The sequence below is a fragment of the Sciurus carolinensis genome, chromosome 6, assembly GCF_902686445.1.
Source record: "Sciurus carolinensis chromosome 6, mSciCar1.2, whole genome shotgun sequence".
NCBI classification, from domain to species: Eukaryota; Metazoa; Chordata; class Mammalia; order Rodentia; family Sciuridae; genus Sciurus; species Sciurus carolinensis.
Genome location: NC_062218.1, coordinates 140,095,846 through 140,111,665, shown reverse-complemented (window position 1 = coordinate 140,111,665; position 15,820 = coordinate 140,095,846). Strand labels below are relative to the sequence as shown.

General features: G+C 39.5%; 1 protein-coding gene across 1 annotated transcript in view; it reads left to right on the top strand.

Annotated features, from left to right (window-relative positions):
* Slc36a2 (solute carrier family 36 member 2) overlaps positions 1 to 15,820 on the top strand; it is a 33,494-nt gene extending 17,674 nt beyond the window's left edge. Inside the window, exons 8-10 of the mRNA XM_047555838.1 lie at positions 10,818 to 10,984; positions 13,003 to 13,172; positions 14,348 to 15,820. Coding sequence (XP_047411794.1) covers positions 10,818 to 10,984; positions 13,003 to 13,172; positions 14,348 to 14,619 — 609 coding nt within the window. The 3' untranslated portion in view covers positions 14,620 to 15,820. The remainder of the gene's footprint in view (positions 1 to 10,817; positions 10,985 to 13,002; positions 13,173 to 14,347) is intronic.

Genomic DNA, 15,820 nt, shown 5'->3' with positions numbered 1-15,820 from the left:
AAACCATAGAAATCTTACAATCAATGGGTCTCTTTACTTTCCTCCGTGTTGTGTTGCCGTGTGTATTACACTTCGGTATGGTAAAACAGCATCAGATAATGTCATGTTTGCTTTCAATAGTCATGATGCAGTCCTTGTAATAAACTCACCAGAAGAAATGTAGTCTATTCCATCTACCCAGGTATTTACCATTTCCCTTGCTCTTTATTACTGAAATTCCAAGTTTCCCTGCGCCATGAAGAATTCCCATTCGCATTTCTTTTAGAGCAGGTCTGCTAGCAATCAATTCTCTCTCTTTCTCTGTTGTATGAGATTGCTTTGATGTTGCTTTTCCTCCTGAAGGGTATTTTTTCGCAATATACAATTTAGGCTCTTTTTCATCTCTACGTTTTCCTGCCTTTTGCCCTCCATAGTTTCTGGTAAGAAGTCTGAATCACTGTTAACCTATGTGTAATGTAGTTTTTCTCTGGTTGCTTTCGTGGTTCTTTTTTATCTTTGATTTTCAAGAGATGGTAGCATACACAGTAACTCAGTTCTTAAACCTTCGCATGATGCTTCACATCAGTTCCCTATGGGTAGAGTTCAGGGACAAGCCAAGGGCTTCATTCACAGTCTAGAGACCACTTTCTCCAGTTCCTTCCTGTGTTTTCCTGCACACTCACCAGCTACCGGGGCCTCTTTTTACTTGTCCTGTGGCTGGAAAGCCAGGGGTTTGACCCTCTCTTTTTGTGCCCTTGCTGTGACGGGATCTGCCTCTGGAGTTAAACTTGGGGAGAAACGAGGGATGAAATAGCAAAGAGTTTTTGCAGGATCAGCTTCATGGCCACACAAACTGTGCAGCCTCATAGGACCCAAACTTCAAAAGAGTTCCACACTTGGTTTAATGCTCTGCTTCCACCATCCTGAAATTCTTGATTTTTGACAAAAAGGCACTGCATTTTAATTTTGCCCTAAGCCCCAAGAATTATGTGGCCAATTCCTGATTTCCTATACTCTTCAGACTCCCAAAGCCTACTGCCCCAGTACCTCTGCTCAGAGAAAAGAATTAGTAGGTGCCTGGTCACCACCACAGGCACTGATCCACCGAAATGCAGCTTTGTGTCTGGGACTTGCCTTGCCTTGGGGACATAGACTGGAGAGAAAACTAAGGAACAGAAAAATGTGGATTCTCTTCATAGTATTTGTCCCACAGTGGTCCTTATTCTAGGTCCTCTGTCTGAAAGGAGAAAGTTTTTCTTGGAGTTTTTCTGTTTTTATCCACTGCATAGTCCTAGACTTTGGACTTCCTTTGAGTTTAAACTGGGAAATACAGGAAGGAAAAATATCAGAAAATTCACCACCAGAGTGATCATTTTTTCTGGTTATAACTTCCTTTCCCAATCCACCTACTACTAGTTCCTCTTCACAATGGATGCGTGGTCACTTTATATATTCTGTCCATGGTTTTTAGTTATAATCAGTGAGGTGGGGGGAGAGAGAGAAAGAGTGCTTACCCCATCTAGAAGGAACTGGGAGCACTCTGTGTCCTGAATTTAAGACAGTCCTGGCAAAAGCAGAGAGCAGGAGTGGAATGAATGATTTTGGAGACAGAATGTGCTGGAATAGTGCTGTGGCCATTGTTATTCTCTGAACCATAATTCCCCAACTATAAAATGCTGATAACATTTGTTCAGTAAGTATTTTTGACTGCCAGCTATGTGTTCATGTTTATTGCTATCAGAATTAAAATTACCTATCTTCTAATCCTGCTTCCAATTTCACAGAAGGATACCTCAAGCCCAGAGTGGGAAAGGAACTAGGAAACAGCTGGGAACTAGGAAACAGCTGCTACTTAATCCCCAGTATATCTGGCACTCAGCCCAGGGGCCTTTCCACATTATATCAACTGATATTTATCACTTTCATTGATTGATTGACAGGAGAGAGAAGGAAGCCAGCTACTTAGCATGACCTAGCTTTATAAAAGTTCATTTTTGCAGTAAGTATGTTGTGGGGTGGGAGAGCTCAGGTTGGATTGTTTGCCCTCCATATGATCCTTGAACATTTTCCCAGAATAAAGTAGAAGAGGTACAGCAAGGATCGTACATGGCATATTGTCCTCCAATGTCTTCCATTTGCATGGGATGCTGGCAAGTGTGCATAAAAGACAAAAAAGGTCTTAACAGTACAAGGGGGGAAATGCTGAATTTCTATTTAATACTCAGCAACCCCAGTGCTATAGGAGTACAGGCAAGATTGGGTAGAAGCAAGTACCAGGACTTTGGAGGGCAGCCCTGGTCTACAACCCATGTCTGAAGCCCAGATCTGCCACTTCCAAGCTGTATAATTTGGGACAAGTCACTTTCTTTTTTTCAAGCACTGTTTTCCTCATCTGTAAAATAATAATTATACAAGTACCAACTTCCTAGAGTCGTGGTCTTCACAGTATTAAAAAAAAATAACATCCACCATTGACTAAGCCCTAACTATGGCATGCACTTAATTCTCCAAAGAATTCCAAAAGGCAAGTTTTACTTGTTTGCTTCTTTCATACAAAGAACCAAAGCACAGGATTAGCTAAATGGTTCATATAAGGTGTGTTTAGCACACAGTCTGAACAAAGAGCAGAGCAAGGTGGGGGTGGTCTCTAGTTACTGGGAGCCTGAAATGGTAATTACGGGATGAGAGACCCAAAGAGAGATGTCCTTCAAAGAAGCAGCTTGGTCTCAACTTGGATTTTGTAGAGTCAGGTATGGATTTGAAGGAAGAATTCTGAGAACAAAATATTGAGAATTTGGGGTGTGGGGAAATGAACTTTTAGGAGAATCAGGAAGCTCTTCAGATGTCATCAACTCCTTGGGTCCCTGGCATCTCAGTCTCCCCATCTATACAGTGAAAAGGGAGGACCTACACCAGAATTAGGTATCTTCAACTCCAGTGCCTTTGGAAAGCAATGCAAGTGAGGAGACCAGGTGTTTAGTCAGTGGAAGGTGAGAGGCAGACCTGTGGATGGGAAAAGACTGCTGTGCCTAAAGGCATTCCTATTCAATTATTTAAGACTATGCTGGTACTCATGAATTCCCTCTGTTTTTGCTATTAGGAGGTCTTTATTTCTCCTTTGTTGCTGGAGGACAGATAGCCTTGTGGGTATAGTAATCTTGGTTGATAGTTATTTTCTTTCAGGACTTGGAATATATCATTTCATTTCCCCCTGATCTTCAAAGTTTCTGCTGAGAAATCGTCTACAAAAAAGGCAGATGTCCTGAAATGTGACTTGGTGCTTTTCTCTATAGATTTTAAAATGTTCTGTTTTGTCTTTTGACAGTTTGACTGTTAACATGACACAGTGAAGATCTTTTCTGGTCATGTGTATTTTGGGTTCATTAAATCTCCTGTACATGAATGTCCATTTTTTTCTCCATATTGGGAAAGTTTTAGTTATTATTTCATTAAATAGGTTTCCACAGATCTGGATATTTATTCACTTAATGGTGTCTTAAGATCTTGAGTGTTCTCTTTATTTGGGGTGTTGGGAGTAGTGGTGTCTGCAGGGGATATCTTGAAAGACCTGTATTTAGGTTCAGATATTTTATCTTTTGCTTTATCTACCCTGTTATGAGGTTTTGGTCTGTATTTGTCTTTGACTTATTGAGTCCTTCGTTTCGAGTGTTCTTTGGTGAATTTTTCATCATGTCCAGAATTTTCTTCCTAATTCCATTTACTGCTTACCTATATTTCCTTGGATGTCATTGGGCTTTTCTAAAATAATTCTTTTAAATTCTCTATTAAACATTTAATCCACTTCAATTTCTTTGGAATCTGTTGCTTGGGAGTTATGTTCTTTCACAGTTTCATATACCTTCTTTTTTCCCATATATTTTATGCTCTACATTGATATTTACACATCTGGTAGATCAGATAGATATCTCAAATACTTTCATGGGGGTAGTCTTAGTAAGCAGCTTTCTCCTAAACATGTGATGTGGAATGTCAGCTTTTTTATGTAATGTTGGTTTGATTCTATCCAGGCACTGTACTGTAATCTCCCTGTAGCTTCTTTGGCTGTGATTAGTGAGTTTGGGCATAGTACGTACCATGTTGGAGACAGATAGACCCACGGTGTCTGCAGGTAATGGAAAAGTGGCGGCACTCTAGTAATTAAGGCAGGTATGGTGAAGTCAGCAGTGGGTATGTGGTGTTCATTGTAGGATTGGTGGCTCCTGTTGGGTGATGGAAGTTTCCTCGGATGTTGTTGATGCTAGTTCAACAGCCAGCAAGGGCCTCTGGCACTGATGGCACCAGCGATGGCAAGGGGCCTGAAGCACTTGTCTTCCTACCAGTCGATGTTGCAGATGCAGATGCCACATGGGGAGAGGTTGGGGCAGGAGCTGGAGCACCCCTCTGTGATGCTCACACTCAGTCCTGAGAGCAGAGCATGGTCAGCTTCATGACCACCAGAAGATTCTGACAAGAGACACGTAAGGAAGTCCCACATCCCAAGGCAGAAGAAAGAACACAGTCATGAAAACATGTGCAACAATAAATCCCTCTAGAAGAAGAGATACACAGAAGAGAAATGGAAAAGAATAAACATTATCTAAACAACAAACCATCCATCCATAAAGATAAGCAAGAGAGGAAGGAAAGAACAAAGAATATGCAAAACAACTAGAAGAAAATCAGCAAAATGGCAGGAATAAGTCCTTACCTATAATTATAACCTTGACTATCAATGGACTAAATTCTTCAACTAAAAGGTAGATTAGCTGTTTGGATTAAAAAAACAAAAAACAAAACAGGACACAACAATAATCTGAAATTCTCTTCACAAGACCCAGACTAAAAGTGAGAGGAAGGACAATGATATTTCAAGAAAATGGAAGCCTAAAATGAGCAGCAATTATATCTCACAAGATGGAATTTAAAATAGAATTTCAGACAAAAACTATAAAAAGAGACAAAGAAGGTCATTATATAGTGATTGATGAATCAACTCAACAATATATAATATTTATAAATCTACATGTGCCAGTTTTATAAAACAAAGAATATTAGACCTAAAGAGAGAGAGAGGCTTCAATAGAATAATAAGGGGGAATCTCAATACCCCCCTTTCATCAGTGAACAGATCATGTGACAAAATAAAATCAACATAGAATCAAAAGAGTTAAACCACACTATAGATCAAATGGACATTTCCAGAACATTCCATCCAACAGCTCCAGAATACACATGCTTGGAGCTTTCTCTAGAAGAGCCCCTACATTAGGCCACAAACCAGTCATAACAAATTTAAAAAACTGAAGTCATATCTTCTATTTTTTGATCATGTGAATACAACTAGAAGTTAACAATAAAAGACATTTTAGAAATCATACGAATGCTTGGAGACTGAACAACACACTCTGAGTGAACAGTGGAGCCGCTGGGGAATTCAGAAGGAAAACTTCAACTTCTAAAAACGAATGAAAGTGGTAACACAATATACCGAAACTTGTGGGATGCAGCAGTCCTAAGAGGGGAGTCCATAGCATTGAGTGCCTACATTTAAAAATCGAAAGATTTCAAATAAGCAACCCAATACTGCCTCTTAAGGACTTGGGAAAGGAAGAACAAGCCAAGCCCCAAATTAATAGAAACAACAGTTCAGAACAGAAATAGAAACAAACAAACAAACAAACAAACAAAATACAAAACATCAATGAAACAAACAGTTGACTCTTTGAAAAGATACACAAAATTGACGAACCTTTATCTAGGCTAAGCAAGTAAAAGAGAGAAAACCCAAATAAAAGAAGAGATGAAAAAGGATACATTACAATCAATACCATATAAAGAATCACTAGGGATTATTATGAAAAACTATATGCTAACATTGGAAAATTTAGAAGGAATAGACAGATTTCTAGATATGTATGAGCTATTCAAATTGAACCAAAGGGACATAAAACATGAAAAACCTATAACATGTAATGAGATAATAATAAAGTCTCCCAAAAAAGAAAAGCCTGGGACTGGACAAGATGCTAAATTTTACCATACTTTAAAAAAAACTAACACCAATGCTTCTCACACTATTCTGTAGAATTGAAAGGGAAGAAACCTTTTCCAGTTCATTCTGTGAGGCCAGCATAGGCCAGGTTACCAAACTCACACAAGAGCACACATGAAATTATGGACCAATATCCCTGATGAACACGGATGCAAAATTCTCAATAAAATATTAGCAGAATTCATCAGCACATCAAAAAGATCATCCACCATGATAATGTTGGTTTCATCCTAGGGATGCAAAGATGGTTCAATATACACAAATCAATAAATATAATACATTTATTATATTTATCACATGATCATCTAAATAGATGCAGAAAAAGCATTTGATAAAATTTGACATCCTTTCACAGTAAAAAGCCATGAACAAATTATAGAAGAATATAAAATCTCTATATGACAAAACCACAGCCCGCATGATACTGAATAGGAAAAAGCTAAAGCATTTCCTCTAAGGTCAGGAGCAAGACAAGGTTGTCCACTCTAACTGCTCTCATTTAATGTGGTACCACAAGTTTTAGATTAGAGCACTTAGGTGAGAGAAATGAATAAAACATACAAATCGGAAGAGCAGAAGTCAGATTACCCCTGTTGGCAGATGGTATTATTCTTATATGTATATATGTAATTATATATATAAATGTGTATATATATAATTTGTTCTAATTACTTATACATGACAGTAGAATGCATTTTGACACAGCATATGTAAATGGAGTGTAACTTTTCATTCTGGTTGTACATGATGTTACACAGGTCATGTAATCATATATGCACACAGGATATTAATATCCAATTCATTCTACTATCATTCTACCCCCACATCCCCTCCCCTCCCTTCACTCCCCTCTGTCTAGTCCGAAGTACTTCTATTCTTCCCCTGACCCCTTATTGTGAATTAGCATCCTCATATCTGAAAAAACATTTGACCTTTGGTTCTTTGAGATTGGCTTATTTCACTTAGATAATATTCTCCAGTTCCATCCATTTACCAGCAAATACCATAATTTCATTCTTCTTGAAAGCTGAGTAGTATTCCATTGTGTATATATACCACAGTTTCTTTATCCATTTATCTGTTACAGGGCTTGGTTCCATAGTTATAGTTATTGTGAATTGAGCTGTTATAAACATTGATGTGACTGCATCACTGTCTTATGTTGATTTTAAGTCCTTTGGGTATAAACCTAGGAGTGGGATGACTGGGTCAAATGGTGGGTCCATTCCATGTTTTCTTAGGAATCTCCATACCATTGATTGTATTCTTGATAATAGCCATTCTGATTGAAATGACATGAAATCTTAGAATAGTTTTGATTTGCATTTCTCTGATTGCTAGAGATGTTGAACATTTTTTCATGTATTCATTGATTGATTGTATTTTTTTTCTGTGGCACATCTGCTCAGTTCCTTAGCCCATTTATTGATTGGGTTATTTATTTTTTGGTGTTAAGTTTTTTGAGTTCTTTATATATCCTGGAAATTAATGGTGTATCTGAGGTGTGTGTGGTAAAGATTTTTTTCCCATTCTATAGGCTCTCTCTTCATGTTATGTTTTTTTCTTTTCTTTTTCTTTTTCTTTTTTTTTTTTTTTTGCTGTGAAGAAACTTTTTAGTTTGCATTCATACTATTTATTGATTTTACTTCTTGCACTTTAGGAGTCTTGTTAAGGAAGTCAGTTCATAAGCCAACATGGTGGAGATTTAGACCTACTTTTTCTTCTGTTAGGTGCAAAGTCTGAAAATGACATGTTTTATAAATAAAAAAAAGAACTAATATCTCCACCAAGAGCCTATTAGAACTGATACATGCATTCCAATAAGATAGCAGAACACAAAATCAACATGCAAAAATCAGTAGCTTTTCAATACACCAATAATGAATTTTCTGAGGAAGAAATCATGAAACCCATCCCATTCTGAATAGCTACAAAAATAAAAAAGCTATCTAGGAATGAAACTTAACTAAGGAAATGAGAGACCTCTACAATGAAAATTACAAACACTAATGAAAGAAATTGGAAAAGAACACAAAAAAAGTGGAAAAACCTCTCATGTTCATTGACTAGCCAAATTAATATTATTAAAATATTAACCAAATAAACGGATTAAATGCAATCTCTATCCAAATATCAGTGACTTTATTCACAGAACTAGAACTAAAAAAAAACTTTATTGGCATAAAAATAGACACATTACCCAGTGCAACAGAATAGAGATCCCAGAAATAAACCTTTATATCTGCAACCAAATAATTCTTAACAAAGACACTAAGAACATTCATTGGAGAAAGAACAGCCTCTTCAATAAATAGTGCTGGAAAGGGCTGAGGCTGTGGCGAGTGGTAGAGCACTCGCCTAGCACGTGTGAGGCACTGGTTTGATCCTCTGCACCACATAAAAATATATAAATAAAATAAAAATATTGTGTCCATCTACAACTAAAAATATTTTAAAAAATAATCCTGGAAAATATTTTAAAAAATAGTCCATGGGGAAAATTGAAACATGACCCTACCCTGTACAACAATCAACTCAGAGTGGATCAAACACCTAAGACCTGAAACTTTGAAACTTCTAGAAGAAAACATGGCAATGATTTACTGAAGAGCCCCCCACCCCCACCCCCGCAAAGCACAGGAAACAAAGCAAATATTGAAAAATAGGATTACAACAACTAAAAAGCTTCTGCACCACAAATGAAATAAAGCAAAGAAAGAACCTACAGAATGGGAGAAAATATTTGCTAACCATTTATCTGATGAAGGATTAATATCCAAAATATATAAAGAACTCAAAAAACATCGAAACAACAAGTAAGGACTGGGGCTGTAGCTCAGTGGTAGAGCACTTGCCTGGCATGTGTGAGGCACTGGGTTTAATCCTTAGCACCACATAAAAATAAAACGAGTAGAATAAAGGTATCCTGTCCACCTACAACTACAAAAAAATTTTTTTTTAAAAGAACAAGTAAATCAATTCAAAAACTGGGAAAATAATTTGAACAGACACTTCTCAAAAGAAATAGTACAGAATAAATGTGTAAAATAGATGTGTGGCAAATAAATGAGTGTAAAAACAGTCAGCATCTCTAAGCCATCAGGGAGATGCAAACCCAAACTACTCAGAGGTATCATCTCAGCTCAGAATGGTTATTATGAAAAAGCAATGATAACAAATGCTGTGGGATGTGGAGAAAAGCAAACCTGTATACAGAATTGCTGAAAATATAAATTAGTATAGCCACTATGGAAAACAGTATGAAGTTTCTTCAAAAAACTAATAAATAGATCTACCATATGATCCAGCTATCCCACTTCTGGGTATATATCCAAAGAAAATGAAATCAGCATACCAGGAGGTACCTGCACACCCTATATTTTATTTGCAATAGCTAACAGTGGAATCAATCAAGGTGCCCTACAACAAATGAATGGATAAAGAAAAAAAAATACACACAACACAATGAGGAATTATTCAGCCATGAAGAAGAAAGAAATCCTGTCACTTGCAGCAAAATGGATGGAACTGGAGGTAATTATGTTAAATAAAATAAGTCAGGCAGAGAAAGACAAGTACTCTATGTTCTCTCTCATACATGTATGCTACAAAAATTGTCAACCTGAAAATAGAATAGTGATTACTAGTGACTAGAAGGGGAGGAATAGAAGAAGGGAGGTTGGATTTGAAGAGTGCATATTGTATGCATGTGTGGGAATATCACACTGAACTCCATTAGTATGTGCAATAAATACATGTTAACAAAAGTAAATAGAAGACTAAGCTGTCTGAATAAAATGCACCTACTGGCCAGATCCAGCTGTCGCAGGGTGCTGAGATACTTCATCTGCATAACCTGAAGGGTCCTTCCAGCTCACAGTGGTCCCAGATCATCGTGTGACTTGGGCCTTTCTCTTTTTTCTTTTTTTCACTGTCCCCCACCTTTCCCCACCCTTTGCTATCCCTTTCCTCCACTTCCTCTTTCTCCTCCCCTCCCCCTTTTCTTTATTTCACCTTTTCCCTTTAAATATACCAAACACAAACTCACATCTTAACCACCTTCAGGAGTGCAGTTCAGTGGTATTAAGTACAACCACATTGTTATGGAACCATCACCACCATCTGTCTCCAGAAATCTTTCATCTTGTAAAACTGAAATTCTGAACTCACAATTCCCTCCTCCTTCCAACCCCTGGAAACCCCCATTCTATTTTCTGTCTCCATATTCCTGGCTACTGCAAGACCTCCTAAAAAAGTGGAACCATGTGGTATCTGTCACTTTGGGGTTTATTTCACTCAGTGTAATGTCCTCAATGTTGTAGTATGTGTCAGAATTTCCTACATTTTGACCAGGTGCAGTGGCACACACCTGTAATCCCAGTGACTCAGGAGGTTGAGGCAGGAGGATCACCGGTTCAAAGCCAGCCTAAGCAATTTAGTGAGGCCCTAAGAAACTCAGAGAGACCCCGTTTCTAAATAAAATATAAAAAAGAATTGGCGATGTGGCTCAGTGTTTAAGCACCCTTGAGTTCAATCCCCCATACAAAAAAAAAAATTGATTTTCTACATTTTAAAGGCTGAATAATATTCCACTGCATGGATATTAGTACTGGATATAGTATAGTACATGGATATATGAACATGAGTACAGCTATCTCTTGAAGTCCCTGCTTCCACTTCTTTTGTTATAAATCCCAAAGTGACATGGATTTCACTTCTTTATGTTCATGGTTTGTTTGTTTTCTTTTTTCTCCTCCTTCCTCCTTACACTGTGATGTTTTTGTAGGTCCTGCCTCTGGAAAACAAGATGAGGGATGCCCGCCGCTTTCCAGCCATCCTGTCTTTGGGGATGTCCATCATCACTGCCCTGTACATCAGCATCGGGGCTCTGGGCTACCTGCGGTTTGGAGATGACATCAAGGCCAGCATAACCCTTAACCTGCCCAACTGCTGGTACCTTCATAAGTGGCGGGGATTGAGGGATGGATGGAAATGTAGATCTCTTCCTCTTCGTTCACAGCTGGAACACCAAGGTTCAGAGGGACTCCTACACGGAGAAGTGCAGTTGTTATTGGAACCTTGGGCTCCAGAGTTCCTTCTTCAACAGCTTCCCAAGTTGAGTTAGGGCTTGATATCTAAGTGTGAAGGAGGACATGCTCTAAGAAGGGAGGACAGAAGTGAGAGTCTTGGGTCACCTGAGGAGATCAGGGAGACGCACTGGAGGAAGGCGGGAGGGAGAGAACAGCCTGTAGGTGGCAGCACTTCCAATGCCATTCACTAGGGCGTGGGGCCAAGGCTTGCTTATCTCAACCAACGGTCCACATCACAAATCAGGGCGACTAAGAAAACAGCGCAGAACAAGAATCAACCTGGGGGGGGGGGGCACTGTAATCTGTAAAAATTTTCTGTCCAAATGCCCAGTTCATGGCATTAGGTGCCACAGACATCAATAGTGCTATATTTAAATAGACATGTGAAGCCACATAGCATTTTGCAGCATTTTGTCCCACAAAAGGGGATGGCATTAATTATAGAGTGACTCTTTTTTTTTTTTTTTTTTAAGCAGTCACTTGGAGACCTTATTTGCCTAAACTGGGGCTCCTTTTCCCAAGGTGATAAGTGTCATTCAACAACCTGTTACTGCATGCAAATTATATACAGATACCACTCTAGATACGTGAGGCTGTGAACAAGTGTGGATTATGATCTTGGAGCTTCAGCCACTTGTAATCCAATGGTAGACAGTAGTATATGTATGCAAACTATTACATATACCAGAAAAGGAAACCTTCTAGAGCAGCAGACAGGCCTGGGACTTCTGAGGAAAGAGGGAACACCAGAATGAGTCAGCAGGAAACTGGTTGTCCAACAAGACAACGCGGCTGCTCCTGGGGCCAAGTCCCACTGGACGGTAGGACTGCCTACTTGCTTGTCCTTGTGGGTGATTGAATCAACCTCTCTCAGCTTCAGTGTTCTCATCTAGAAGGTAGATTGCCATGGGGGTTAAGTTGGATGATATCTAAAAGCATCTGGTACGTGGTACCACTCGAAAGAATGGAATTTCAAAATATCAGTGGGGTTTGGACCTTTGAAAATGGAGTAAACAGGGTGTTCCAGAAAGCAGGAGGAGTGTAAGAAACACAGAAACATGGAAGTTACCCTTTTTAAGGAATGACCTAAATACACATGTGCACACACACACACACACACACACACACACAAATGTGAGCGCATGTGTTCTTGTCTGTGCATGTACACACACTTCTTAAACATGGGTGATGGATCTATAACATTAGTGGATGAAAGGGGATTATTCATATCTCCACAGATCTAACAAAACTTTGATGGAACTCAACCTTCCCTGAGGCCTCTTCTCTGCCCTAGCTAAGTCTGCAAATAATCTAATTTCTCCTTTACTGATCTCCTCACTCACTCCTAGCCTCCATACAATTCCATTTATAGACTATCGCTTCCCCAGAGGATTTGGCAATCTGTAGTTCTCTCAACCAGTCAGAAGCATTTGTTGATGGCCTATTATATGCCAAGAATTTGGGGGAATCCAGAGAATTCCTGAGGACAGAGAGATCACAAAGGATTAAAGTCTAAAGACCAGGGCTTTTTGGTCTTAGCCACTTGCCAGTTCTCACCCTGGGAAATTATCTGGCTTGAGCCTGTCTTTCCTAATATCTGAAACTGAGCATCAAGTGGTTTGTGAAGGTATTGTTAATATACATGCTCAAGATTCTTGGCATTTCATTTAGAGATGATCCTTCTACCTGAATCCATTGTGCTTAACTCTATTTTTACTGCATGGTCTGATGTAATTTTCTCTGGAATCTTAGAAGATCCCTCTCCATCATTTTCAGATAGTAGCTTAAGGGGTTTTTCCAAGATCAAAGGTGATTATTTCTAGGAGCCCAGGTGTCAGAGTGCAGTGGCACTGGAGAGCATTGCTCTGATTTGTCTTGCAGGCTATACCAGTCGGTCAAGCTCCTCTACATCATTGGAATCCTGTGCACCTACGCCCTGCAGTTCTACGTCCCTGTGGAAATCATCATCCCCTTTACTGTCTCCCGGGTGTCGAAGCGCTGGACACTGCCTGTGGACCTGTCCATCCGCCTTGCCCTGGTCTGCCTGACTTGTGAGTAGACAGCAGAGCACAATGTTCCAGTTGACCTTTTCTTGAAGTTTATCAGGAATCAGTCAAATGGTGGAGGATAATCATGAAAACCAGCCCTCAGTAATCTCTTACTGTATTTCTGGGTCTTAAGCTTTACATGTATTAATTCCTTTAAGCCTCAAGAACAACCCCATGCTTACATGTACCCTAATTAGATAGCCAAAGGAAACGAGAGCAGCTTATCAAATAATCAGAAGACATTAATTGAACATTGCATGTCAGGCATTATTGCTAAGCATTTTCTAGTCCATATTTCATAATATTTTATTCAGTCCCTGTGGGAACTCTCATAAAGTAGAACTATGCTATGCCCTACTTTACAAAAGAGGAAACTGGGGCATCATGTAGTCAATAATTGGACAGTAAATGTGGGATCTGAACCCAAGTCATCTAAGTCTGAAGCCAGTGCCCTCTACTTCCAAGGCAGACAATGAAACTGGGCTGCGAGTGGGTCCACAGGTTTGACCCTCATAATGTTGCATAAATTTGGGCCAACATTAAAAATGTCACTTTGGTGGCATATAGACTATTGTAAGCTAAAAACATTTGCACAATCAGAAGCTGCAGAAAATAGCATCATCTAAACTTCTTTTGCTGACTTAAATGGGACATCCTGAAAAATACAGCCCCCATAAGTCTTTCTCTAGGAGTTTTATAGCTAGAGACAAACCTTTGTCACTGGACTAGCCAATTGCTTATGACTCTCAGAAACTGTCATACTTTCCAGTTCCCTTTATTATATGGTTACATAAATCCATGTCTTTGGCTGGTCTGAAAGCCAATTCCTATGACGTTTCTGGAACTCATAAATAAACTTTTTTTTTCTTGCTAATCTCTTGGTTGTCAGTTAAATCTGCAGACCTGCAACCACTGAACCTAAGTTAGTAGAGAAAAACTTTTTTCCTCCCAACAATATGAGTGTATATATTTGAACAACTGGGAGGAGATGCATCAAATTTTTAATGTGTAACCTCGAAGGAGTATTATTAGAGGTATTAGAGGTCTTTTGATTTTTTACTTTCTGTAGCTAAATTCCTGAGAAACATCTGGTTTGTTTAAAGAGAATTTAAAGAACAAACTCTTAGAACTCGGCTAAGCCTGAGATTCTCCATCTCCATCCCTGTCATCTCTCATAGGCATCTTGGCCATCCTCATCCCCCGCCTGGACCTGGTCCTCTCCCTGGTGGGCTCCGTGAGCAGCAGCGCCCTGGCCCTCATCATCCCCCCAATGCTGGAGATCACCACCTACTACTCAGAGGGCATGAGCCCCCTCACCATCGCCAAGGACGCCCTCATCAGCATCCTGGGCTTCGTGGGCTTCCTGGTGGGGACTTACCAGGCCCTCGATGAGCTAATCAAATCTGAAGATTCTCTCGCCTTTTCCAACTCCACCTTTTTTATTCTGTGAGAGTACCACTGCTCCTCACTCACCAGACCGTGCCTCAAAATGCTATGGATCTTTTTTTACATGGAGTATCTTTATGTTTCTGTTTTGCCTTTTCTCTGGGCAAAGTCACAGTAAAACAAGGAAGAACTCAGCAGCTACGAGATCTAAATGGTGATTTTAAAAAATTATCGTTTTTGTTGTTTGTTTCTTTTTCATCTCCCCTTCTAGCTTTCTAGTATGTTTAGAACTCCATTGAAGGTTCTGGATTCTACCAGAATTCTCTTGGTGAGGTTCACACCTTGAGTGGAGTTATGCAGGAAGAAGCCATGTGGGGTCTCCGAATGGCAGCAACTTGCAGAAGGAGGTGCCATGAGTTAAGGTTGACCATACTTTGGTAGACAAAGGTTTTCACTTTTCCTGATCAGTTCAAAGAGTAGACTCTGAGTGGGGACATAGCACACAACTCAGCAGGGTATGCAGAACTCCAGCATTGGAGGCCAAGATAACCAATGTGAGCTACAATTCTCAGAAGAGCACCATCCGTATTAAAGTTAAGGACAACCAACTTTCCAAGCCACTAGATAAAATTTTACATGGAAGAGAAGAACAGATGTAGATGTTCCAGGAGATGGGGGTGGTAGACACAGGCAGCATTTGAATAGACTTCACCTCTTAATTCTTGCAGTAAACATTCTTGATGACCTACTATGTGCCAAGCATAATGCAAGATTCTGATAGTGAATTGGGAAAATGGCCATAAATTCCTCTTGATCAAGTGGACTTTCAGCCCTCTATCAAGAGGTGAAGTATATCTCCATCCCTTGTATATGATCTTGACCTTTTAACTTGCTTTGGCAAATGGGACATCAGTAAATGTGACACAAGCAGAGGTTTGGTGATGACTTATGCAGTCTTACTGTTGTATGGAGCTGAGTCCATCAAGTAAAAAGAGGGCCAGCCTACTGGAGAAGAAGAGGCCATGTGGAACAGAAAAGAATCAGCCCAGTTGAACTCTTTCCCCCAGATCAACAGGTTGTCAACCTCAAGACACATGAGGGAAGTCATCCTGGACCACATCCAGCTCCAGTAATAAGACAGTAAGAATTGTGTGGACAGGGGCTGGAGGTGTAGCTCAATGGTATAGCACAGGCTAAGCATGAACAAAACAAAAAAAAAACAAAAACAAAAAACAAATTGTACAGATGATCTGTGGAATTGTGAG